This window comes from Erythrolamprus reginae, chromosome 2 (genome assembly GCF_031021105.1).
Source record: "Erythrolamprus reginae isolate rEryReg1 chromosome 2, rEryReg1.hap1, whole genome shotgun sequence".
Taxonomy (NCBI): domain Eukaryota; kingdom Metazoa; phylum Chordata; class Lepidosauria; order Squamata; family Dipsadidae; genus Erythrolamprus; species Erythrolamprus reginae.
The window spans coordinates 10254196-10280238 of record NC_091951.1 but is presented as its reverse complement, the minus strand read 5'-3'; the positions used below and the strand labels follow the sequence as shown (position 1 = coordinate 10280238).

At 46.5% G+C, this 26043-nt stretch overlaps 2 protein-coding genes across 3 annotated transcripts in view; both read left to right on the top strand.

Moving 5' to 3' along the window:
* LOC139159129 (major histocompatibility complex class I-related gene protein-like) overlaps nucleotides 1–26043 on the top strand; it is a 137885-nt gene that overhangs the window by 35634 nt on the left and 76208 nt on the right. The gene's annotated exons all lie outside the window — the stretch shown is intronic.
* Nucleotides 1586–17009, top strand: LOC139159680 (major histocompatibility complex class I-related gene protein-like). Of its 2 annotated transcripts, XM_070737006.1 has the most exons (7): nucleotides 1586–2037; nucleotides 6119–6358; nucleotides 6878–7153; nucleotides 9135–9422; nucleotides 10700–10771; nucleotides 15416–15545; nucleotides 16155–17009. In XM_070737006.1, the coding sequence occupies exons 1-7, from the start codon at nucleotides 1974–1976 to the stop codon at nucleotides 16246–16248; spliced, it is 1164 nt and encodes a 387-aa protein (XP_070593107.1). In that variant the 5' UTR covers nucleotides 1586–1973; the 3' UTR covers nucleotides 16249–17009. The 2 variants fall into 2 exon arrangements, with proteins under 2 accessions (XP_070593107.1, XP_070593106.1); XM_070737005.1 differs by lacking the exon at nucleotides 1586–2037 and having other exon boundaries at nucleotides 6032–6358; nucleotides 16155–16892.

The window sequence follows — 26043 nt, the reverse complement described above, 5'->3', positions numbered from 1 at the left end:
CATTATTTTCACTTTTTATATATATTTGGCTAGAAATATTTGGAATATCCTTTTGAAAAGCAAGCATATTGTAGCCAGACAATTAATTTTATGAAAGAAATCCATTTTACTAAAAATAAGTATGTAAGTTTGAAATTAACAGTATAATTTTTATATAAATTGAAATAATTGAACACAGGGGGGGGAAGAGAATTTTATGTGCAAAATAAACAAATATGCATCAATTTTTCCAGTTCAATTTTCATATCATTACATTCAGAAATGTTCAATCTACCAATCCCACACCAACTTTAGTAAAATAGAACGTATTTTGCAAGCAAAATTATCCACAAATTGAAAAATATTTCACAAAAACAGGGAGGGCGCGCATTTCATCAGCAAAATAAACCAATATGCATCGATTTTTCCAGTTCAATTTTCATATCATTATGTTCAGAAATGTTCAAGCTACCAATCCCACACCAACCTTAGTAAAATAGAACGTATTTTGCAATCACAAATATATGCATAAATTGAAAAATATTTCACAAAAACGGGGGGGCACATCTTATCAGCAAAATAAACCAATAAGCATTAATTTTTTCATTTCAATTTTCATTTCAATGTGTGCAGAAATGTTCAAACTTGTTTCCAAGTGAAAAAAAGCTTTCAAAAAGACCAAATTTAAGCATTTCAAATGAAGAGTTTTCGATCCAGGTCAGGGTGACCCGACAACATAACACCAGAGAGTTTTCTTGAACAGAACAGCAGGGTTTTTAATCCTGCAGCTGAGGCGCGGGGCGGGGAAAGAGAACGGGGAAGGTGAGCGGGGTTTTAATTGACATATTTTCCAGCCAAAGCTTCTTCGGCTGCAGCTGACAATCTCAGCTGACGAGGGAGATGAGGCAGCCATGGGCGCCTCTCCTGGTCCAGGGAGCGGCGCTGGGGGCCTCCTTCTGGGGGGGCTCTTGCGGTGAGTGCCTGGGGGCACTTGCGACCCGGAGGGGAGGAAGCAGAAAGGGGAGGTGGGATAGTGGCCTGAGCAGGGTCTCTCCCCCGCCCCCAAGGTCCTTTCCTGCCCTCCCTTCCCTTTTGTTTCGATAGGTCTCGTGTAAAAACCTTTCGGTATTTCATCGATAATCCATTCCCGCTTGTAGTTAGGAGGAAGGGACGGAATCGAGAGCGAAAGGCTTTTTGGGCAGCAAAAACGGAGCCGGCTTTGAGCTATGGGTTATGCTGGGACTGGTATGATCAATATGTGTTATTATGTTATTAATATGCGGGGAGAGAAGCAGGAGCAGCAGAGGGCAATGGGGAAAGAAGCTGCATCAGGAACGTTGGGGGACAGACAGGAGGGGCTCTTTGGAGAACAGCTTGCAACCTTCTTCTATTTCTTTTAATTTTTTCCAGCACGGAAGTAGAATGGGACGTTTCGACGCAGACCCTTGCCGCGCCACCTTTGTCCCTAGCTACCCACTTCAGTTCATCACTTCAGTCTTCGGAGAGGGGCGGCATACAAATCCAATTAAAGTAAAGTAAAGTAAAGTAAATTAAAGCCGGCTTCCCTCTTCCGTGACCCTCCACCATTGTTGTGCGCCGGGCACTCCCACTTTTTCCGCTGAAACTTTTGTTCGCCTGCCCTTCCCCGCCCTGCAAAGGAGCCTCAGTCACGCTTCTCTTCTCCCGCTTCTTGGGTTGGCAAAGAGCCGTGGCTCCTGGGGCGAGGAAAGAAGGCAGGGAGGCCGGCAGACAGGCAAGGAGCCCCGATGGTAGCCGCGGAAGGAGGAGTCGCCGCGTGGGTGGGTCGGCCTTCCGGACGCCAAGCCGTGTTGCTGGGGAAGCGGAATTGAGGAAGCCGGGAGACCGGCCGGCTTTTCCGCCGGCCGTGTGTCCCCCCGAGGATTGCGAGGGCAAGAGAGACGCGCCTTTCGGCCTCCGGAGGTGCTGGGCCGGGGGTTCGGGGAGCGGTGAACACCGCCCGCCGCCCGGAGCCAATGGCTTCTTTTTGGCGTGCGCCGGCTTACTCGCTCGCCTTCCTGCTGCTGGCGCGGGGAACAGGTAAGCGCGCGCGGGCGGCGGGGTGGGAAGGGCAAGGCGCGAGTGGCAGGCAAGTGGAGATCCCGGTCCCTCTTTTCATGCATCCGCTCAGTGAGCCTTTCTTTGAAGTTGCCTTTCTTTCTTTCTTTCTTTCTTTCTTTCTTTCTTTCCATCTTTCTTTCTTTCTTTCTTCTTTCCTTCTTTCTTTCCTTCTTTCCTTCCTTCCTTCTTTCTTTCTCTCTTGCTCTTTCATTCTTTTTTCTTTCTCTTGCTTTCTTTCTTTCTCTTGCTTTCTCTCATTCCTTCCCTCCTTCCATTTCTTTCATTCCCCCTCTCTCTTTTTATTTCTCTTTCTTTCTCTTTCTTTCTTTCTTTCTTTCTCTTTCTTTCTTTCTTGCTCTTTTTCTTTTTCTCTTTTACCTTCCCTTCCTCTATTTCTTCTTTTCTTTCTCCTCCCTACCTTCTTCCCTCCCTCCCTTCAGTCCTTCCTCTCTTACTCTCCCCTTTCATAAGTTTCCTTGCTTCCTTCCTCTGTTCCTGTCCCTTTCCCCTTTCTTTCTTTCTTTCCTTCCTTCCTTCCCTCCATTTCTTGCTTTCCTTCTCCTTCCTCCCTTTTTCCTCCCTCCCTCCCTTCTTTCACTCCTCCTCTCTTACTCTCCCCTTTCACACCTTTCCTTGCTTCCTTTGCACCCTTCCTCTGTTCCTGTCCCTCTCCTCTTTCCTTCCTTCCTTCCCACCCTCCGTCCATTCATTCACCCATTCCTCTTTTGATCACCCCTTTTACAATTCCTTCCTTCCTTCCTTCCGATCTGGGCCCGGGCCGGCAGAGTAGTTTGCTTTTGCACCCCGTCTCGAGCTCCGTTGGTGCCAACCCGGCCCTCCCCACTTCAGAGAGAGGGGGGGGAGAAAGAGAGATAGATAGAAAGGGATAGAAAGAAAGGGAGAGGGAGGGGGAGAGTAAGAGAGAGAGAGGGATAGAGAAAGAGAGATAAAAAGAGAAAGAGAGAGGGAGGGAGAGAAAGAGATAGAAAGAGACAAAGAGAGGGGGAGAGAAAGGGAGATAAAAAGAGAAAAAAGAGAGAAAGAGAGATAAAAAGAGGAAGAGAAAGAGAGAGAAGGAGGGAGAAAAAGAGAGAGAAAGAGAAAGAAAGAGAGAAGGGGAGAGAGGGAGAGAAAGAGATACAGAAAGTGAAAGAGAGAGGGGGGAGAGAAAGAGATAGAAAGAGAGAAAGAGAGAGGTTGGGAGAGAGAAAAAAGAGAGAAAGAGATATAAAGAGAAAGAGAGAGAGAAAGGGAGACAAAAAGAGAAAGAGAGGGAGAGAAAGAGAGAAAAAGAAAGAGAAAAAGAGAGAGAGGGAGATAAAAAGAAAAAAAGAGAGAAAGGGAGAGAAAAAGAGAAAAAGAAAGAAAAGTAGAGAGAGAGAAAGAGAGATAAAAAGAGAAAGAGAAAGAGAGAGAGAGAGATAGAAAAGCAGGTGGTGGGGGGCACACTTATTTTGCCAGCCCTCGGATGGGCCATAGGGATCCGGTGTATGTGGAGGGAGGGGTCCCCAGCTTCTGTTCTGCAGAGGGGAAGCCAAAGCCCCCGCATGGGTTATGCAGAGTGCCAGTGTTTGGGGCAAGGTGGGGGTCTTCCTTAACCCCCATTTCTTTGGCAGGGCTAAGAGGCCTGCCCAGCAGGGTTGATGTGTTGCTGAAGGTCTTGTCGAGGGAGACCAGTGGAGCCCCCCCCCCCGCTCCCATCCCCAGGGAAGGGGGTTCTGGCATCACTGCCACTGGCTTTGGAAAGAAGCCCCTGGCCTCTTCAGGGGGTCGAGGGAGGGGTCGATAGCACAGGGCTGGACAATGGCTGAAGACAGTTGACTGCAGCTTTCAGAATTCCTCAGCCAGGAATATGGAGAAGACAGTTTGAAAATTTAAAAGGGAAGGAAGGAAAGAAGGAAGGAAGGAAGGAAGGAGGGAAGGAGGGAGGAAAAGAAAAAGAAAAAGAAGAGAAAAAAGGAAAAAAAGAAAAAAGAAAGAAAGAAAAAGAAAGAAAGAAAGAAAGAAAGGAAGGAAGAGGGAGGGAGGGAGGAAGGAAGGAAGGAAAAGAAAAACAAAAAGAAAAAAAGAAAGAAAAAGGGAAGGAAGGAAGGAAGAAGGGAGGGCCCCCCAGACACTTAGGCTGTATGGGGCCCCAAAATTCCTGATGGCGGCCCTGATTACTGGACTCCATAGTGTCATCCCCAAACCCCCAACACTTTACCCTTAGATTATCTACAGTTGACCTCTCCAGATTCCTAAGAGGTCAGTAAGGGGCGAGTACAAGTGCACTACAGTGCCTTCCGTCCCCTGTCCTATTGCTCTCCTATATCTCCTATAGCTTTCTTCTATTCCTATATCTCTTCTTCTATTCTTTCATGGATATGTTCTATTCCTATACCTTCTCTCCTCTTCTTTCTTAGATATATTTTACTATGAGTATCTCCTCTATAACCTTCATCATGTATTTTACTATGTGTATATAGATATATACCCACTAAAACCCTCATTGTGTATTAGACAAAATAAATAAATAAAAGAAAAAAGAAAATGGCAGCTGCGTTGGCAGCGGTGACGGCTTTAGCGGCGGTGGCGGCTCGCGGCCGGGTGTGGCGCCCACAGCCTGCTTCCCTACACTGCTCCTACTTGCAATTCTTTCATCCCTGTGTGAGTCTCAGGCGTGTCGTATTGGGCAGCTGTGGAGGGACAGCCGAGGGGAGCGCAGATGGAAGGAAAGGTTACTTCCTCCTCGGGGACCCACCACCCTCTTAGCCAGACCCCGTGTGTGCTGGTGGTAGAGGAGGAAGACCAGCACTAGTTTGCCCGGGGTGCAATGGGGACAAAAAAGAAGAGGGCCAGGCTGACCGCAGGGCAAAAGGCGAAGAGAGCGATGGGCAGTGCTGCTTTTGTAGGATGGATTGGAGGGCTGCATGGAATGGAATGGAATGGAATAGAATAGAATACTGCAGAATAGAATACAATAGAATACAATAGAATACAATAGAATACAATAGAATACAATAGAATACTGTAGAATAGAATTCTATATAGATATTTGACCTTTTTATTTTTATAAGAGGCCCCCCAAGGCATCACAATGTTATCTATATTGTATATGGCCTCCTGAAGGGTCATCTTCTTAAAGAGCTCAAATCTCTATATGCACCATCAAAACAGACAGAACCAAGGCCCCTGCACTCAACTGACACTATAGTATAATATGTACCGTGTTAGAGTGTCATTTTGTATCATTTTGGTTGATGGTGTGCCCCAGGATTTTGTAAATGTAAAAAATGTGCCGCGGCTCAAAAAAGGTTGAAAACCACTGGTCTAGAGAAACTATGGGGTGGGTCTCATCAGAGGTGGGTCTGCCTTTTTTTTTAGGACAGCCAAAGGATGCTGGGGGGGGTGGTGGTGTTTGTCCTTCCTTAGCTTCATTCATTCATTCATTCATTCATTTATTTATATTTTATTGATTTTGTCCAATATACAATGAGGGTTTTAGTGGGTATACACATAGTAAAATACATAATGAAGGTTATAGAGGAGATACTCAAACTAAAATATATCTAAGAAAGAATAAAAGAGAAGATATAGGAATAAAACATATCAAGGAAAGAATAGAAGAAGAGATATAGGAATAGAAGAAAGGTATAGGAGATAGAGGAGAGCATTAGGGACAGAAGGCACTCTAGTGCACTTGTACTCGCCCCTTACTGACCTCTTAGGAATCTGGAAAGGTCAACTGTGGATAATCCAAGGGTAAAGTGTTGGGGGTTTGGGGATGACACTACGGAGTTCCACGCTTCGAAAACTCAGTTACTGAAGTTGTATTTTTTACAGTCAAGTTTGGAGCGGTTAATATTACGTTTAAATCTGTTGTGTGCTCTTGTGTTGTTGTGGTTGAAGCTGAAGCAATCGCAGAGAGGCAGGACGTTGCGGCATATGATCTTGTGGGCAATACTTAATACCTTCTCAAACAGAGCAGAAAGAGGGCAGCTGGGTGACAATATAATGCTGGAGCCTTGGAGGGGATGGAGCGGCAGTGCAGGCTCCCTCATTCACCCTCTTCCCTCTTCAGGCTCCCTCTTACACTCCCTATGTTACACCTACCTGCTTCTGCCCGAGCCCAGTCAGGGGCTGCCTCAGTTCTTCATTAGAGGCTATTTGGATGACCAGCCCATCGCTCGCTTTGACCGCCTCATCAGGAAGATGGCGCCTCTGGTGCCCTGGATGGCTCGGAATGAGAGATTTCTGGCCGCCGAATGGATCTTCAGAGCTGCCCTGGAGAAGTTATCAAAAGGAGACTACCGGGCTGAAGGTGAGCAGAGCCAGTGACATCTTGGGTCAGCAGTGCCTGCAAGGAACATAATAGTGAGATTTTCTGGAGCCATGGTGTCATAGTGGTTAGAGTGCAGTACTGCCTGCCTGCAATTTGGCAGTTTGAGTCACAGGCTCGAGATTGACTCAGCCTTCCATCCTTCTGAGATGGGTAAAATGAGGAGTCAGATTGTTGGGGCAAGAGGCTGACTTTGTAAACCGCTTAGAGAGGGCCGTAAAGCACTGTGAAGCAATATATAAGTCTAAGTGCTTGCTTGCTTCTTTCCTGAAAAGGAAAGACACCCCACTTCCAACCTTCTGACCCCCAAATTCTTCATGGCCTGACCCCAATTGAAAAGGGTTAACTGAAGGAGAAGATATTTAATCTTGTGTGATAAAGAGGCAAAGGAGAAATTGGGTTTCTCTCCCTAGGTGGGAAGGGGAGTAGACTCTAATGCTGTTTAGGAGAGGAAGCCTGGACCCTCTTCATTCACACCAATCCCTTCTCTATCTCCTTCAGAGCTTCACATCTGGCAGGCAGTTTTGGGCTGTGAGATCATGGAAGATGGGAGCAAAGGAGGGTTTTTCTGCTATGGCTACGATGGGAGGGACTTCGTCAGCTTTGACAAGGAGACCCTCACCTGGGTGGCAGCTCAGTCCCAGGCCCAGAAGGTCATAGAAGAATGGGAGGATGATCCAAAGTGGTCTCAGGGAAACAAAGACTTCCTGGAGGACACCTGCATTGAGTGGCTGCAGAGATACCTCTCCAACAAGAACACGATTCAGCAGAGAATTGGTGAGTGGCAAAGAGTGTCTCCAGGGAGAATGTTTCTATAAGCTCTCCTCCTTATATTATCCTAAACCATTTTTAGGATAATATAATATTGACAGAAAAGAGTTAGAAATATCCCACATCTCCTACCAAAACAAAGTAATCCTCAGTTGTTGTTGTTGTTGTTGTTGTTGTTGTTGTTATTATTATTATTATTATTATTATTATTATTATTATTATTTCAGTACAACACAGCAAACAAGATCACTATGCTGGATTTCGTATTTCATCACCAGTCGGGCACTTCCCAAGCACCTAGGACTGCGTGATGTAGCGGCAAATTATGTTTGCTGTTCCCAGTAAAGTGGCCTTTTGCAATTGGCAGATGGAGATTTTGTCAATTCCGATGGTTTTCAAATGTCCACTGAGATCCTTTGGCACTGCGCCCAGCGTGCCAAGTACCACTGGGACCACTTTCACTGGCTTATGCCAGAGTCGTTGAAGCTCAATTTTTAGATCTTCGTATTTCACTAATTTCTCAAGCTGCTTCTCAATTCTGCTGTCCCCTGGGATTGCGATGTCGATGATCCATACTTTATTTTTCTCCACAATCAGGATGTCTGGTGCGTTATGCTTCAGAATTCGGTCAGTCTGAAGTTGGAAGTCCCACAGTAGTTTTGCTTGCTCATTTTCGACCACTTTTTCGGGCTTATGAATCCACCAGTTCTTTGCCACTGGTAAATGGTAGTTCCGGCACAAGTGCCAGTGGATCATTTGTGCCACAGCATCATGTCTATGCTTGTAGTCAGTCTGTGCGATCTTTTTGCAGCAGCTGAGTATGTGATCGATTGTTTCATCTGTTTCTTTACAGAGTCTGCACTTTGGATCGTCTGTTGATTTTTCTATTATTATTATTGTTGTTGTTGTTGTTGTTGTTTATTAGATTTGTATGCCACCCCTCTCTGAAGACTCGGAGCGGCTCACAACAACAATGCCTGCAGAGAGCTCTTGGGTGCTGGGGAATGGCAAAAATGCTCCTGTTTTTGTGAAAAATGGGGTCTGGAGAGCCTGCAGATAGCTCCTGGGGACTGGAGGAAGGAAAAATGCCTCATTTTTTGTGAAAGAATGGGAGAAAAATGGTCTGTTTTTCACAAAAATTGGGGTATTTTTGCCTCCCCCAGCATACAGGAGCTACCTGCAGGCTCCCCAGACCCTTTCCCCACACCATCTTTGCAGGAAAAAAGGGTGAAAAACAGCCCATTTTCCACAAAAATGGGGCTGTTTTTGCCTTCTAGTTACCCCATCTAACATGATTGGAATTCTGGGAGTTGAAGTCCACTAGTCTTAAGGCTGTCAAGTTTGAAGACCCCTGGATTAGGGGTTAGGGATGCAAGGGTATTCAAACTTGGCAAGTTTAAGACTTGTGGACTTCAACTCCCATTCCTGAGCTAGCATGACTGGAGGAGGAATCCTGGGAGTTGAAGTGCACAAGTCGTAAAGCTGTCAAGTTTGAAGTTTGCAAAAAGTATACATGTTTGTAAAAAGTATTCTGCTACACTGGTATTTTATTGAATAATGGTTCAGAATACTTTTTCTCCTTGTTTTCTACCTCTAAAATCTAAGTACGTCTCATACTCCGGTGCGTTTTATACTCTGAAAAATACGGTAACTGAGCAAGAAGTTAGTCCTGAAGGTCTCTGTTCTGGCCAGACTGGTTAATTAGCAGTAATTAAGCCCCATTGAAGACTCGGAAGCAAAGTCACTATATATATTTTTCTATTTACAAAGAAATGGGCTAAAAACAGCAATAAAATCAGAGGAATGTAAGTTCAACTGCCAAAAGTCCAATTTATATTGTTTTATTTTATTTATTAGATTTGTATGCCACCCCTGTCCGCAGAAAGAGTTATGTTATCAGCACATAAATTCATAGCATAATTTGACAGGTCAAGACCACCAAGCATTCTGACTTCAGCCTGACGTTGTGTTGTTGCCATTTCTGCAGAGCCCCCAGTGGGGAAGGTGACCCACAAGGTGGTGAATGACAGCCTGGGGACCCTCATCTGCCAGGCCTTTGGCTTCTACCCCAAAGGGATTCTGGCCACCTGGACCAGAGATGGAGAAGTCTGCAAGGAGAAGGCCCTCCAAAGGAATGTTGCCCCCAACTCAGATGGGACTTATTATGTCCAACTCAGCATAGAGATCGACCCCAAGAAGAGGCACAATTTTCAGTGTCACCTGGAGCACGAAGGCTTGCAGAGGCCCCTGGTCTTGGCTCTCAGGGGGGAAACAGGTGAGAGACTTGAGAGGTAGTGACGTGCAGAGGTAGATTTTTCACCAGGATTTCAAATGCTACCATATGAGGGGAAGCAGTTTTCTCCGCACCCACTCTTGTTTTCAGGCAGAGACTGGGAAACGCAGTCCTCCATCTAGTGAGAGAAGTGATTCTCTTTCACGTTTGAGGGGGGGGGGTTATTCAGGTGGGGGCACTTCCTGGAGGCCAAGGCTTTTGCCTTAGGTTTTGCCTCCCAAGGACAATTCCATCTATCCGTCCATCACCCTGGGGGGGGGGGAATTATTGACCCCCTCAGAGAGGGTCCGCAACTTGGGCGTCCTCCTCAATCCACAGCTCACATTAGAGAACCATCTTTCAGCTGTGGCGAGGGGGACGTTTGCCTGGTGCACCAGTTGCGGCCCTATTTGGACTGGGACTCACTGCTCACAGTCACTCATGCCCTCATCACCTTGAGGTTCGACTACTGTAACACTCTCTACATGGGGCTACCTTTGAAAAGTGTTCGGAAACTTCAGTTTGTGCAGAATGCAGCTGCGAGAGCAGTCATGGGCTTCCCTAAATATGCCAATGTCACACCAACACTCCGCAGTCTGCATTGGTTGCCGATCAATTTCCGGTCACAATTCAAAGTGTTGGTTATGACCTATAAAGCCCTTCATGACATCAGACCAGAATATCTCCGGGATCGCCTTCTGCTGCACGAATCCCAGTGACCGATTAGGTCCCACAGAGTGGGCCTTCTCTGGGTCCCATCAACTAAACAATGTCGGTTGGCGGGCCCCAGGGGAAGAGCCTTCTCTGTGGCGGCCCCGACTCTCTGGAACCAGTTCCCCCAAGAGATTAGAACCACCCCTACCCTCCTTGCCTTTCGCAAACTCCTTAAAACCCACCTTTGTCGTCAGGCATGGGGGAACTGAGATATCTCCCTCGGGCCTATACAATTTATGTATGGTATGTTTGTAGGTATGTCTGCTTAAAAATGGGGTTTTTTTTAACTATTTTAAATTTTAAATTGTAAATTATTAGATTTGTCAGGAACTGTTTTTATTGTGTTGTGAGCTGCCCCGAGTCTACGGAGAGGGGCGGCATACAAATCTAATCGATAGATAGATAGATAGATAGATAGATAGATAGATAGATAGATAGATAGATAGATAGATAGATAGATAGATAGATAGATAAATAAGGCTGGTTGGGAAATGTTTCAATTTTTTCCTGAGTTTCCACTTCAGGGGAGTCAGCATGTGATTAATCATGTGTTTCTCCTTCTTTAGCTACAATATGGCATATTCTTTTGGGAATTGCGGCCACCGTGATCTTGGGACTTGGAATTCTCTTCCTGATTCGTAAGTGAAACTTGCCCATGACACACACCCCATCTTAAGAGCCAGTGTGTATGGCAGAGCTTTCCTGAGTGAGTTTCAGTCATGACTCGCACAAGGTCCTGTCCCACAAACACCATTTGGAACGGGAGTCAGAAAGGGAGAAGCAGCTGTGGAGCCATTTTTCCTTTTTTAAAAAAATAACATTTTATTTTTTCTCCTCAGTTCCCATGCATACATCAAAACATATACCTTAAGAATTACAGTGTTCCCTCGGGTTTTGCGGGGGATGCGTTCCGAGACCGCCCGCAAAAGTCGAATTTCCGTGAAGTAGAGATGCGGAAGTAAATAGAGTGGTACCTCGACATACAAGTTTAATTTGTGCCGGAGCTGACCTTGTATGTCAATCATCTTGTATCTCAAACAAATGCATTTAGATTTGGCTTTTGGCGTGGAGATAACTGGAAAAAATGGAATTCCTGCGCCACCTAGTGGATCCCAAATTTGAGCTCTGGTGTCAAACAGAAATTTTGCTCACGTCGCAGCTCGTAACTTGAAATACAGTGATCCCCCGGTTATTGCGTCCCCGACCATTGCGAACAGGGTAATTCGCGATTTTTCAACCCGGAAGTCAAAATACCATCTACGCATGCGTGCCGGGCACGCATGCGTAGATGGCAGTGGCTTCCCTGGGTCTTCCCCCTCTTGCTGGCGTCAGCGAGGAGTTTCCCCACCGCCCACGCAAACTCCTCGCTGCCGCTCGCCCGCCCTTCGCCTGCCCACGCCGTTCGCTCCCCCCTCTTGCTGGCGGGAGGGCGAGAAGCCCTCCCCAGCACCCGCTCGCCCGCCCTTCGGCGCTCGCCCGCCCTTCGCCCTGGCGGAGAAATTCCAGCCCCCACCTGGCCCCGCCCGATCCTCCTCCCTGAGGCAGCTCGCCCTCCCATGGCCGCTTCCTCCACCCTCCATCGCAAGCCCTCGCCACCGCAGCCAACGCGCGCTGCGATCTTCAAGCCCGGCTCCTTTCGGCCCAGCATCCCGGGCCAAGCAGCTGCCTTCCGTGACTGAGCCTGGCTGGCCCGGAAGATCGTAGCGCGCGTTGGCTGCAGCGGCGAGCGAAGCCAAGCCGGCAGCAATGTCGCCGCCGCTGCAGCCAACGCGCGCTACGATCTTCCGGGCCAGCCAGGCTCAGTCACGGAAGGCAGTCGCTTGGCCCGGGATGCTGGGCCGAGAGGAGCCGGGCTTGATCCGCTGAGCCTGGCTGGCCCGGAAGATCGTAGCGCGCGTTGGCTGCAGCGGTGGCGACATTGCTGCCGGCTTGGCTTCGCTCGCTCGCCGCTGAGGAGCCGAAGATTGGGGGACGGCGCGGCGAGCGAAGCCAATCCGGCAGCAATGTCGCCAGCGCTGCAGCCAACGCGCGCTACGATCTTCAAGCCCGGCTCCTTTCGGCCCAGCATCCCGGGCCAAGCAGCTGCCTTCCGTGACTGAGCCTGGCTGGCCCGGAAGATCGTAGCGCGCGTTGGCTGCAGCGGCGAGCGAAGCCAAGCCGGCAGCAATGTCGCCGCCGGTGCAGCCAACGCGCGCTACGATCTTCCGGGTGAGCCAGGCTCAGTGACGGAAGGCAGCCGCTTGGGCCGAGAGGAGCCGGCCTTGATCCGCCAACGCGCGCTACGATCTTCCGGGCCAGCCAGGCTCAGCGGATCAAGGCCGGCTCCTCTCGGCCCAAGCGGCTGCCTTCCGTCACTGAGCCTGGCTCGCCCGGAAGATCGTAGCGCGTGTTGGCTGCAGCGGCGAGCGATGTCGCCGCCGGTGCAGCCAACGCGCGCTACGATCTTCCAGGCCAGCCAGGCTCAGCGGATCAAGGCAGCCGCTTGGGCCGAGAGGAGCCGGCCTTGATCCGCTGAGCCTTCGCATTCCTCCAAGTCATTTCGCCGCTCATGTCCTGGCTAAACCGGGCAGCAGGAGACAGGCTTTGAGTTTTGGCTGCAGGGCAAGGGAGTTAGGAAAGTCCTACTTCTCCCCCCGCAGCCAAAACTCAAAGCCTGTCTCCTGCTGCCCGGTTTAGCCAGGACACGAGCGGCGAAATGACTTGGAGGAATGTGAAGCTGAAACCGGCCGGTTTCAGCTTCACATTCCTCCAAGTCATTTCGCCGCTCGTGTCCTGGCTAAACCGGGCAGCAGGAGACAGGCGGTGGGCTGGGAGCCGCAGGCGAAAGGAGCTCGGGCATTGTTCTCCGGACCCCGCCCGCAGCCTGGAGAGGGAAAGGGCCGCCGCGGGGCTGAGCGGGCGGGGTCCGGAGAACAATGCCTGGCGCCGCGCTCCGATGCCAGAGCTCCTTTCGCCTGCGGCTCCCAGCAGCACTTTGAATCCAGCAGCTTCTGCTGGATACGGGCGGTGGGTGGGACGAGCGGCGCGGAAGCCAGGGGCTGTGGCAGCTCGCCCCCCCATCGCCCGTATCCAGCAGAAGCGGCGGGATTCAAAGGGATTCAAGGCTAACTTCTGCGCTTGGCTTGAGGACTCAGCTCGGAAGCTGCACGGGTGTTTTAAAAGGTCTCCGCCGGCATGGGGGGCTTCCTACCACCTCCCGAACCCCCAACTCGGGTTTGGGGGGGTGCTAAGAAGCCCCCCATGCCGGCGGAGACCTTTTAAAACACCCGTGCAACTTCCGAGCTGAGTCCTCAATCTTCGGCTCCTCGCTAGCGCTGCGGAAGTAAAAACACCATCTGCACATGCGCAGATGGTGTTTGTACTTCCGCAGCGCTACTTCGCGAAAACCCGCTGGTTGCGGGGGTTCCTGGAACGGAACCCTCGCAACGAGCGGGGGATCACTGTACTCGCATGTGCAGCAGCTCGTATCTAGAGGTACTACTGTACACCATTTTTGGCTATGGACAGTATCAATCCATCCCTTAACACTTTAAACCCATAAATTACCATTTCCCATTCCCTTAACAACCATTTACTCATCATTATTACTGGTACTCACCATTGAATAAGACACTTAGTGATCCTGATATTTATAAACATAATTATTTATTAACAATTATTATTTTTTTGTTATTTATTTGCAAAAAATATTAGTTTGGCGACATCATCGGGTGGGAAAAACCGTGGAATAGAGAAAAAAAACCCGCGATGTATTTTTTAATTAATATTTTTCGAAAAACCATGGTATAGGCTATTCGTGAAGTTCGAACGAGCGAAAATCAAGGGAACACTGTATATCAATAGCATACACCTTTCCCAATCCATCAAAATTCAATAGCCTATTTTTACACCTAGTCTTGCTATTATTAATCAGTCTGTTTCTTTCTTTTCCCCACACTCCCCTCTCTCTATCTTCTTCTCCCCTATCTACCTTCTAACTTCTCTCCCCCTTCCCACTTCTATCTCCTCCTTCCTTTCTCTCCTTCCTTCTACTTCCTCTTTCTCCTTCAAAATTCTTCCCTGAGTGATTTTACGGTAATTCTAATAACATTTAACAGACTGATGACATTTTACCCATGTTTTTTAAATTGTCAGCATCGCTTTTAAACTTATTTTTTAACGTTATATCTTTACTGTTAGCTCTTTATTTTAGGTTTATTTATTTGTTTATTAATTTTGTTTGTTTGTTTGTTTGTTTATTTATTAAATTTGTATGCCGCCCCTCTCCGTAGACTCGGGGCGGCTCACAGCAATAGTAGAACACAGTGTAAAATACTAATCTAATATTTAAAAAAGTAAAAACTAAAGCTAAAAACCCCATAATTAATATGTATATTATTATAATATGTTATTAATCTAATGCTACTTTCTTAATCTAATTCTATCATCTGGGTTACTTCAATTTCTTTTATTTGTTTGTTTGTTTATCAGATTTCTATGCTGCCCTTCTCTTGGGACTTTTCCATTTCCATCTTCTTTTTGTTTAATCTCTCTCTATATTCCTTTTCCATTTCCTTCAAATCTCACAATATTCCACCTTCCTCTTACCTGGGAGGAAGCCTTTTGTCTCCATGGCAGAATGGCAAAAATCTGGTTGAGAGTATGGAAATAAATATTTTATAATCGACATTAAGAAGGGATATTAGTCTATAATTTTTTCTTTTGCCATTCCTGTTTTTGGAATTAGAGTAATCAGGGCTTCAGAACAGGATATTTGAATTTTTACTTCTGAGATGGTTTTATTAAAAATCTCAAGCATGTTCACCGTGATGGAATTACAGTGTAATTTAAAGAAAAACTTCATTGTCACTTTAAATGTACACTACATTAAATGTACCACCACCCTGAGTCCATTGAAAAGGGCAGCATAGAAGTTAAATAGATAGATAGATAGATAGATAGATAGATAGATAAATAAAATAAAATAAAATAAAATAAAATAAAATAAAATAAATCGGCATAATTAAAATGAAATTTATTTAATGCAGCACTCAGTCAGCATCTATACATTACATAAACATGAGAAAACAAACAAATACAAATATATGCATATACCTACATATACTATATGACAGAGATTTGATATATTTGAGTTGATATATTTCTGACTATGTGTGTGTGTGTATAACCAGTTATTACTATGTGAGCTTCTCAGAGGTCTTCAGCATGAGTCCTTTTCTATCCCAGCCAGGAGCAGCTGATGTCACAGAAATAAACTGAGTTTTCTTCTTGCCTTCTCTCAGGCCACTGGCGAAGTTGCAGATCTTTCCATCTGAAGGGGAGAACTTGCCCTGATTCTCTAGAGATGGTTCCTTCTCCCTCAATTTATAACACAGAAGATGAGACTCATTCACAGATGATGCTCCAACCTGGGTGAGCGTGACTATTGTTGAAGTCCATTGAAGAGACTAAATGCCAAACTTGGAACATTACCTGGAAGACAAGACCGTCTGGCTTGTTGGGACATGGAAATGTCTTTCCAAAATAGCCATGGTCCATGGAGAGAGATGGTGGGCTGCCTGGAGTTCCTTTGGGGCCCACTGATCAGCTGTTCTGCAGGGAAGATCCAGCCCAGATCTCTCAAGCCCACCAGCTCTGAGGGAAGAATGTGGGGCATGGAAGAAGCCCAAAGAAAGAGTTGGGGGACCCTGAGAAAAAGAGGGATGAGGAGAGGGAGGGGGAGAGATTGGGGGGCTGGAGAAATATGGTTGTGGGGATGTATCCCAAGAGATAAGCCTCCTTGATGAGGATGAACTGGAGGGATAACAGGAAAGGAACTCTTAAAGGAGAAGTGAGGATCCCTCCCTAAGATTCCCCACCCACTCGGTGGATGATAATTGCAAGCCTTTCTCCAGTTTGGATGCCTGGCCAAATGCCTGCTGGAGTTGCTTTGGGAAGGCAAGAGGGAGCCCAGGAAAAGAGAGGACAGGCCCTCCCCATACAAACCAGGGTGCTGACTTCCTCCATTTCCTCCCTCTACAGCACAACACATCCTATGGTGGATGGAGGCTCCAGAGGACTCCAGAAGGCCCTGTTGCAATGTTCTGCAGTGGAGAAGGAGAGCAACGGATGCTGAAAATATGCAAACACGGGCTGGGCAGTTAGAATTGTTTCTCCAGGACATCCTCAAATCAAGAGCAAGGGAGGCAGTCATGATGGACAGCCCGGGGTCACTCTTTCACCGTGGTGGGTTGCAACCGGTGCGCTCTGGAACTCCATTTCGGTAGCATACTGTAGATTGTGCAATTTGCACGCTATGGCTCTGGTGCCATCTTTTTTTTAAAAATTGCTTTATTTTGCTTGCTGCACATGTACGGAAGCAAAATCGCATGGTGGGAACACGCACATGTGAACTGTCATGATGTGTGGGCAGCGCAGTGATAGGCAGGTAAGAGGAACCCGTCCCTGCTCTTCCAGTATGTAGGAATCTCAGAAAGTGCAGCATTACTATTTCCAGTATAGACAAGAGTTTATTATTGTTAGCATGGGGTGTTTACATTTAGGATGATGAAGTATAGGAATAATATTCATGAACTTGGAAAGCCAGTGGCAACAATGTCAGTCAATGAATAAGCATAGCAACTCAGTCAGGAGCTAACTACAGTCATAAGCTCCTTAAAACCCACCTCTGCCATCAGACATGGGGGAACTGAGATATTCTTTCCCCCTAGGCTGCTATAATTTATGCATGGTATGTTTGTATGTATGATTGGTTTTATAATAAGGGTTTTTAGTTGTTTTAGTATTGGATTGTCGCATGTTGTTTTTACCACTGTTGTTAGCTGCCCCGAGTCTACGGAGAGGGGCGGAATAAAATTCAATAAACAAATAAATAAATGAATGAATCAATGAATGAATAAACAAACAAACAAACAAACAAACAACTAACTGGCAACTTCAAATCTCAACCAATAAATGTTCTCTCTTACACATTGGCAAAAAGAATCAGAACACAAAATACAAACTTGGTGGACACAACCTTGTAGACGACCCTCACTCTGTTAAGGACCTTGGAGTACTCATATCTAATGACCTAAGTGCCAGAACCTATTGTGCTAACGTTGCCAAAAAGACACTAATCTTGCATAGCTTCTTCTCTGACAATATTAAACTGGTAACGAGAGCATACAAAACATTTCTCAGACCAATCATCGAATACAGCTCACCTGTCTGGAACCCGTACTGTATTTCGGACGTTAATACTATTGAGAAAATGCAGAATTATTTCACAAGAACAGTCCTCCACTCCTCTGCTCGCAACAGAATACCTTATTCCACCAGACGTGAAATTTTGGGCTTAAAAAACCTAGAGCTACGTCGCCTTCGATCTGATCTAAATGTAGTTCATAAAATCATCCACCACAATATCCTACTTGTCAATGAATACTTCAGCTTCAGCTTCAACTGCAACAGCACACATGCACAAAATAGATTCAAACTCAATGTAAACCGCTCAAAACTTCACTGCAGAAAATATGACTTCAGCAACAGAGTGATAAATGCATGAAACGCACTACCTGACTGTGGTTTCTTCCCCAAACCCCAAAACATTTAAACTGTTGAGCTCCCCCCATTTCTAAGAGGTCTGTTAGGGGTGTGCATAAGTGCACCATTGTACCTACCATCCCTGTCCTATTGTCCAAATTTACCTACACCTACTTTGCTTTTTATTTATTTTATTTATTTATTTATTTTATTTGTCAATTAAGTATAGGATAGTAGTTTATATAAACATAGCATAGAAAGTGTTCTGTCGAGCTCTCTGGTAGAATCCTCCCAAAAATGCACAGATACAATTTCAGACACACACACACACACGTTTGAAAATTCAAAACAATGTTCTTTATAATGAAAATTCACTTAAACCAAGTCCTCTTTTGGGATAGCAAAGAGCACTCGTCTCCAAACAAACTGGTAATTTGTACAAGTCCCTTATCAGTTCTGTGATACTTAGCTTGCAGCTGTGTGAGGCAATTCACAGTCCTTCTTTTTTCATAAAGTGGAACATACTTTGCCCTTAGTTTCAAAGTGGGGGAAAATCAGCACACAAAAGGTCCAAGTCAGTAAAGCAGTCATGAAACACAATGATCAGATAATCCTCCACAATGGCCAAACCCATGGAGGGGGGGGGGGCAAAACAGGCCTGCAGCATGTGGAGGTCTCCCCTACATCCACAGTCCTTGGGGCAGGAGCAGGGCCAGAGCTAACCACAACAGAAAGTAATGATAAAAAAGACAATAGGGCAGTACGACAGGGATGGTAGGTACAATGGTGTGCTTATGCATGCCACTTACAGACCTCGTTTTGACAAACAAAAACAAAAAAAAACAAAGGAGGGGGAGTCATCATAAGACTGTCACACAACCTCACCTGGTCCAGAAAAGTATTGTGGTCCATAGCCGTTGTGAGTGAGCTCTGCTACTATATTTCCTACCCTCTGTAGTGGTAAACCCACCCAGCTGGAGAGGAGCTGAAGGGGGTTTATTGGAAAGATTAGAGTCACTGATCCCTCACACCTGGAGCAAGTCAAATGGAGGCATCTCAAAGGTGTATGTCAAAGGTTTGATCAAAGAAATGCAGAGCATGCCCGCTCCACATGGAAAGAAAACAAATTACTTGAAAGTAACTCAAGGATGGATTATGTTGTATGTTTATTAAATGATGGGTTTTTAGATACTTTTTTTAAATATTAGATTTGTTACACTGGGAAACTCTTAGATGAGTGGAATCAATTCAACTGATTGATACATACATTTGTGATATTAGATCAATTCCCATAGATTAACAACAGGGACTGTTTTTCTTTTTTGGCATCAGGCATCTCTAAATTTAATTAATTTTAATTAATTTTAATTTATTAATTACTTTAATTTTTAATTTATTTATTTTGTCAAACAATTATAGTGTGATAATTTGTACAAATTAAACATTAGATAAGTAATGATAAAAAAGTAACAAAAGAAGACAATAGGACAGGGACGGTAGGCACAGCGGTGCGCTTATGCACGGCCCTTACTGACATCTTAGAAAGGGGGAGAGGTCAATTGCAGATAGACTAAGGTTAAAGGTTTTGGGGTTAGGCGTAGAAACCACAGAATCAGGTAGTGCATTCCAGGCGTTGATTACTCTGTTGCTGAAGTCGTATTTTTTGCAGTCAAGTTTACAGCGGTTGATATTTAGTTTAAATCGATTTCATGCTCATGTGTTGTTGCGGTTGAAGGTGAAGTAGTCGTTAACAGGACATTTTGGTATATGATTTTATGAACTATAATTAAGTCGGAATGGAGATGATGAAGTTGTATGTTGTCTAAACCAAGAATTTCAAGTCTGGCGCAGTAAGGCATTTTGCTGTGAAAAGAGGAGTGAAGGACTCTTCTTGTGAAATATTTCTGGACTCTCTCAATTGTGTTGATGTCAGGTATGCAATGTGGGTTCCATCCAGGCGAGCTGTATTCTAGGATTGGTCTGAGAAATGTTTTGTAAGCTCTTGTTAGCAGTTCAAAATTACCAGATAATAATCCCCGCTCTTGATTTATGGGAGAGTGCATGCGCAGAGGGGGGACGGGGACGCGCACGGTGTTGGCATATTGCACATCGGTAAGGAAATTAAGTAGATTTCACAGCTGCTCTGCAGCCACCTGGGTGAAAATCAAAGGCAGGGAGTCAGGAGGGTTGGTGGTCGTAACTCTCTTACAGCTCAGAGACTGTGGAGTTTATTTCTCTTCTTTGGGTGCCCTTCTTTGAACCGGGAGCTACGCACCTCTTGACTTTCTTGCACCCCTCAGAGTTTGCAGGAGCAAACCAGGTTCACCCTTCCTCCCCTCCTGCCCAGAACGAAGCGCCTCCGCCGGAAAGGATCGTGTGCCCGGTGCCCCATCAGCCAGAAGAGAGTCTCGTCTTGCCATCCCCTTTGAACTCAGCCGAGGAGACGAGCCAGCACTGTAGTGGGGTTTTTTCCCCTCCTGTGGGAGATCTGTGGCGACAGCTATTCTCCACGTAGCCAACTGCGAGCTCATTCAGTCTGGATTCCGCTTCCGCAGCTCGATGTTCCTCTCCCATGAGAAATAGTCCGGTTCTCGGCAGCCTGAAAGTTATCAAGGGGGCTTTGTCAGGGAAAGTGAGCGCTGCCTGGGGTCGCCTTCTCCCGCGAGAAATCAGCCAGTAAGTTAGAGCCAAAAGTCTGTAGAGATTCTCAGCCATCCAGATTCTGGTTATCCCAAAGGAGCTTTTTCAGGAGGCAACTGAACTGTCATTCTTTTTTTCTCTTTTGAAGATGTTTCGCTTCTCATCCAAGAAGCTTCCTCAGCTTCCCCACTATCCTGTCAGAGCTGAAGAACCTTCTTGGATGAGAAGCAAAAAGTCTTCAAAAGAGAAAAAAACAAGAAAGTCGAGTTGCCTCCTAAAAAAGCCCCTTTGGGACATAGGTTCCAACATAATGTCCCACATTGTTTACATTATGTAAAGTTCCACATTATGCCCCTTCAGGACATAAGCTCGCAACAGAATACCATACGCAACCATACTTGAAATCCTAAACTTAGAAAGCTTGGAGCTTCATCACCTTACATGACCTAATTATGGCCCATAAAATCATCTGCTACAATGTCCTTCCTTTCAAAAACTATTCAGCTTCAACCACAACAACACATGAGCACATAACAGATACAAACTCAAAGAAAACCAATCCAAACTCAACGGTAGAAAAAATGTCTTCAGCAACCGAGTTGTTAATGCATGGAACTCACTAGCAGACTGTTATTTCATCACCAACCCACCCAAAACGTTACCCTTAAACTACCTACTGTTCACCTCACCTGATTCCTAAGAGGTCAGTATGGGGCGAGCATAAGTGCACCAGCGCATGCCTACCATCCCTGTCCTAAGTTTCTCTCTTATTAGTACCAATATCATATATATAAACAGTGTTATTTCTTTGTATACTACCAATACATACTTAACAAAAATAAATAAAATAAAAAGTTAGAACCGTTCCACCTTATGGGAGTGAGGGGTGGTAGTGGCAGGGCATTCCTCTCTCTTGTCTGTCACTTTTCCGCATTTCACAGCCACTAGCAACAATTGGAGGGAGCGAGACCTCAAGGTGATTGGCCAGGAAGTTAGGACTTTGAGGAGGATGTCAGTAGAGCCTCCAGAATCAGCGACAGTCTGGCAGTAAGGTGGTGAGGAAGGATGAGACTAGGGAGAAACAGCCACTTATCTGGGTTTTCTTCTCATTGATAATTGGCTAAAACCAGCAAGGCCCTTTCATTAGGTGAATCTGGCTTCCCCATTGACTTTACTTGTCTTTGCTTCCCAAAAGACGATCACATGATCCTGGGACACTGCAATCATCCTAGCTATAGCAACGGCACCTAGATTTATAAACCACTTCACCGTGCTTTACAGTCGTCTCCAACTCTGTTAATCTGTAATCTAAACAGAGTGGAACAGAATAGATTTTTTTATTGGCCATGTGCAATTGGACACACAAGGAATCTGTGTCCAGGGATTCAGATCTCAATTCAATTCAATTTATTAGATTTGTATGCCGCCCTTCTCCGAAGACTCAGCATACATACAAACAACAAAGTAATATAGTCATAAAATACCAGTAAGAGAAAGTAATGGGAAAGATGTCATGAGGACTACGAATGCCCTTTGCATTTGCCCTTTGCAGCCCTTAGTAGTCATGCAATATTTTTCTTTCCTGGAATGGGACTCATCTTCTCGTCCACCTGACCTCCAGCCACCCATTTCTAAACTTTGACTGCTTCCCTCTTCTTGGGGCAATCAAAGTCATTAGAGTCCAACAGTGAGTCTTGAAGGAGACTTGAGGAATTCTTGAAGGCAGTTCTGCCTCTGCTCACCTCCAGTCTGGTGGTTGAGCTTTGGTAGCCACTCCAGGTCAGCCCAGGTCCACCTCTTGTGGCCCACAATGATCTGTGCCTCCTGCGCCTTCACCCAGGGCACCAGAGGAACCGTCTTCCTGTTGAGAAGGTCAAAGCGAGCGATGGGCTGGTCATCCAGGTGAACCACAGATTGGAACTGGGGCAGCCCCTGGCTGGGCTCTGACACCTTCAGGTTGGAAGAGCACAGGGAGAGTCTGGAGGATCCTGGAAGGAGAAAAAGGTGAGGGAGAGAATTGGGAGGGGTTTGCAGCTCCATCTCTCCCCTCAAGACTTTTGTGAAAAACCAACTGGGAGTCTAAGGAGGCTTCTAGCTCCTAGAGGCTGCTCCACACCCAGGAAAAGCCATCTCCCCTTGACAGTCCTCTGGAAATTCTTCTCATCAGGTGGGAGCTGATTGGAGGGAAGCCTTGGGCAGATTCAGGGCAAGGCATTCCACTGTAGCTGACCCACTATTGTTCCTCTCCTGTCATTGGTCCACCAATGCTATTTCCTCCCAACTCACACCCCAATGATTGTGTGTGACGGGGGGGGGGGGGGATGGAGATGGGGGGGCAGGGAGAGGGAGAAAAAGAGAGAGCACTTTTTAAAAGTTGCTTACTTAGTAAAGCTCTGTTCCCTAAACTTTTGCTCCTGTCTTTCTCTCTCTCACACACACAAAAGCTCTCCCTGCCATCTCCCCCTCTTGGTTCCTTCCCTCAAACAGCACCTGGAAGGGGTTGGTTAAAAAATAGGGGGGGGGGGGCAAGGAAGTTGATATCACAGCGGAGTGTAGTGAGTGGGGGGAATGGAGCTCAGTCACACTCACCAATTTCACCCTGTCTGGAAACCCTTAAGGGCCAAAGTCTCTTTCTCTCTCATAAACACACATCAAGGAACCCAGAACACCCCAGAGGAGCAAGAGGGGCACCTGGTGTAGTGCCATCACCCTCCAACCATTTTTGTTCGAGTCCCTTGCTCTTTGTTAAATACTGAGTTCTTTAGGATCTGATCAGGATCTGCCTTGCCAACCAGTTTCATGTGAGATCTGGCTGCTGTCCAGAGAGGCAAAAGCCAGCCCCTCCTGCCCTTCCAAGGTGACTCTGTTTCCTATTCTGTGTGGAGGTCCTTGGCAGGGAGCCCCATCTGGAAGCCCCACCCTTTGCCAAGAGAGGAAAGAAGAAAGGTTCCTCTGTGCTGGAAAAAATTAAAAAAGAACACAGGCGGTCCTCAATTTACAACCATAATTGAGCCCAGCATTTAGGTTGCTAGGAAAGAAATTCGTTAAGTAACTTTAATCCCATTTTATGGCATTTTTTGCCCCAGTTGTTAAGTGAATCAGTGGTTATTAAGTTAGTCACACAGTTGTTAAGTGAACCTGGCTTCTCCATGGACTGAAGGGGGAAGAGGTCGCAAAAGGAGATCACCCTTTTCACATAGCAACCATCATAAATATGAACCAGTTGCTAAGTATCTGAATTTACTTATTTATTAATTAGATTTCTATGCCGCCCTTCTCAAGGTGACTCAGATGTAAATCAGGTGACCATGAGGAATGCTGCAATTGTCATAAGCAGGGGTCCCCAAACTTTTTACACAGGGGGCCAGTTCACTGTCCCTCAGACTGTTGGAGGGCCGGACTATTAAAAAAACGTGTGAACAAATCCCTATGCATACTGCACATACCTTATTTAAAGTAAAAAACAAAATGGGAACCAATATATTATTTAATATTTATTCTTCCTCTTTCTCTCTCTCTCTCCCTTTCTCTCTGTCCTTCTGTCTTTCTAGTTCTCTCTCTCTCTTTCTCTCTGTACTCTCTTTCTCTCTCTTTTTCTCTCTTCTCTCTTTCTCTCACTCACTCTCTTTCTATCTCTCCATCTTTCTTTCTCTTCCTCTCTCTCCCTTTCTCTGTCCCTCTCTTTCTTTCTCTGTCCCTCTTTCTTTCTCTCTGTCCCTCTCTTTCTTTCTGTCCCTCTCTTTCTCTCTGTCCCTCTCTTTCTCTCTGTCCCTCTCTTTCTTTCTCTCTGTCCCTCTTTCTTTCTCTCTGTCCCTCTCTTTCTTTCTTTCTCTCTCCTTCTCTCACTCACTCTTTCTATCTCTCTCTTTCTCTCTCTCCTTCTCTCTCTATCTCTCCCTCTTTCTCTCTCCCCCTTTCTATCTCTCCTCTTTGTTGTGTCCGTAATGGCTACCTTGTTTCAACTGTAAATAGTTTCTTCCTGTTTAAAGCGCTGTCTGAGCCGGAGTCAGGAAGTCGCTCCTGATTGGCTCAGACGCGGCTGCTCCTTGCTTTGGCGGGAACCGCAAAAGTATAAAAGAAGCGGTTTCTCCCAGGCAAAGCAGATCGGTACTCGCTAAAGTCACTTGCCTTGCTGAGCTGTCACTTCTCTTTCTCTGAGCTGAATAAAAGTACCGTTCTAAGAATACCAGCGTCTGGATTCATTTCACTGGCGACGACGGAAGAAAGAAACCACGCTTGCACCATGAGCAACATACAAATCGGCCGGGCTCCCGAATTCTTCGATCCCGAAAAGACTTCTTGGGACGACTACATGGCCAGCTTCGAGATCTTCCTCGAAGCTGCGGGCATAGAGGACGCCGACGCCGACCGAAGAAGGGCCATTTTTCTAAACTACTGCGGCCCAGAGATCCGAAACCTCGCCCAGACGCTCACCGACCCACAGCCAGCAAGAACCGCCGCTTGGGACGTCCTACAAGCCAAGCTTGCGGGCCATTTCAAGCCCACGAAGCCAGCTATGGTCTTCCGGCACCAATTCTCGAGGATGGCCCAGACAGAGACGGAATCGATCAACCAGTTCGCAACGCGGCTTCGAACGGTGCTTGCCAAATGCAAGTTTGACAACCCGGAAGCTCGCCTCACCGATGCCCTAGTTTTCGGCATGAAAAACGCCTCAGTGAGGAACAAACTCCTCACCGAAGACGAGCCAACGCTGCAAACCGTGATCAAATTAGCTCAAACCGCAGAGGTCGCCGACGCCGCGGCCAAAGAGCTGAAGGAAAATGAACGGCGAGAAGTCATCGCCAAGATTGACTCTGCTTTTCACCGCGCCGAGGGATCAGACGACCTCAGCCCGCCAGCCCAGAACGAGGACAACTGCCTCCTGCTGCAAGACCAGCCGAGACAGCACAGAGCTCCTCACCACACAGCCCCTTGCGCCGGCTGCCGGGGAAACCACCAGCGCCAATGATGCCCCTTCCGGGATGCCATTTGCCGCCGCTGCAACCGACGAGGCCACATCGCCGAAGCCTGCAGAGCATCGGCGCCAGAAGAAACCTTCTCCACACCGCGCTATCAACGAGGCCAACACCAGGCGCCCCAACCGCGAGAAAACCGACCTCCCCGCTTTTCAAACCGAAGGAACTACTCAGCCGCTAACCGCGACTACTCAAAAGGTAACACTAGATTTTCCGTGAATAACACGGCAACAAAAAATGGGGGCAAGATTGTAATTTCATTACTGCTTAACAACAAACCATGCTCCATGGAACTGGACACGGGGTCTAAATACACCATCGTGCCATGGGAGAAGCTCAAATTATACATGCCTAATCTATCTAAAGATGACCTGTTGCAAACCTCATTGGTGATTAGAGATTTTCAAGGGGGGGTAATCTCTGTGTTGGGCAAATTGAATGTACCTATTGTGTTTAAAGATGTTAAATGTACCCTCCCTATGATTGTGGTTACAGGGGCTAAGCATTCTCTCCTGGGTTTAGCATGGATGGAACCTTTAGGAATTGAAATTTCTGGAGTTTGTACTATTAGCTCGAATAGCATGCCTGATTTCCTACAAGAGTTCCCCGAAGTGTTTAGCCCCACTCTAGGGACATACAAGGGGCCCCCCATCTCGTTCTCTATTGACCCAAAGATTCCGCCTATTCGACTTAAACCCCGCAGGGTACCCCTTCCGCTCCTTCCCAAACTGGATCTGCAGCTAGACAAGCTCATAAGCCAGGGCATTTTG

What these genes read in the sequence shown, in the direction of transcription:
- LOC139159680 (XM_070737005.1), top strand. Translation starts at nt 6,052, where the DNA reads ATGCTGGAGCCTTGGAGGGGATGGAGCGGCAGTGCAGGCTCCCTCATT. An exon ending in GGCTCTCAGGGGGGAAACAG is followed by an intron (nt 9,423 to 10,699) that starts GTGAGAGACTTG and finishes CTCCTTCTTTAG; the next exon opens with CTACAATATGGCATATTCTT. An exon ending in CAGATGATGCTCCAACCTGG is followed by an intron (nt 15,546 to 16,154) that starts GTGAGCGTGACT and finishes CTCCCTCTACAG; the next exon opens with CACAACACATCCTATGGTGG.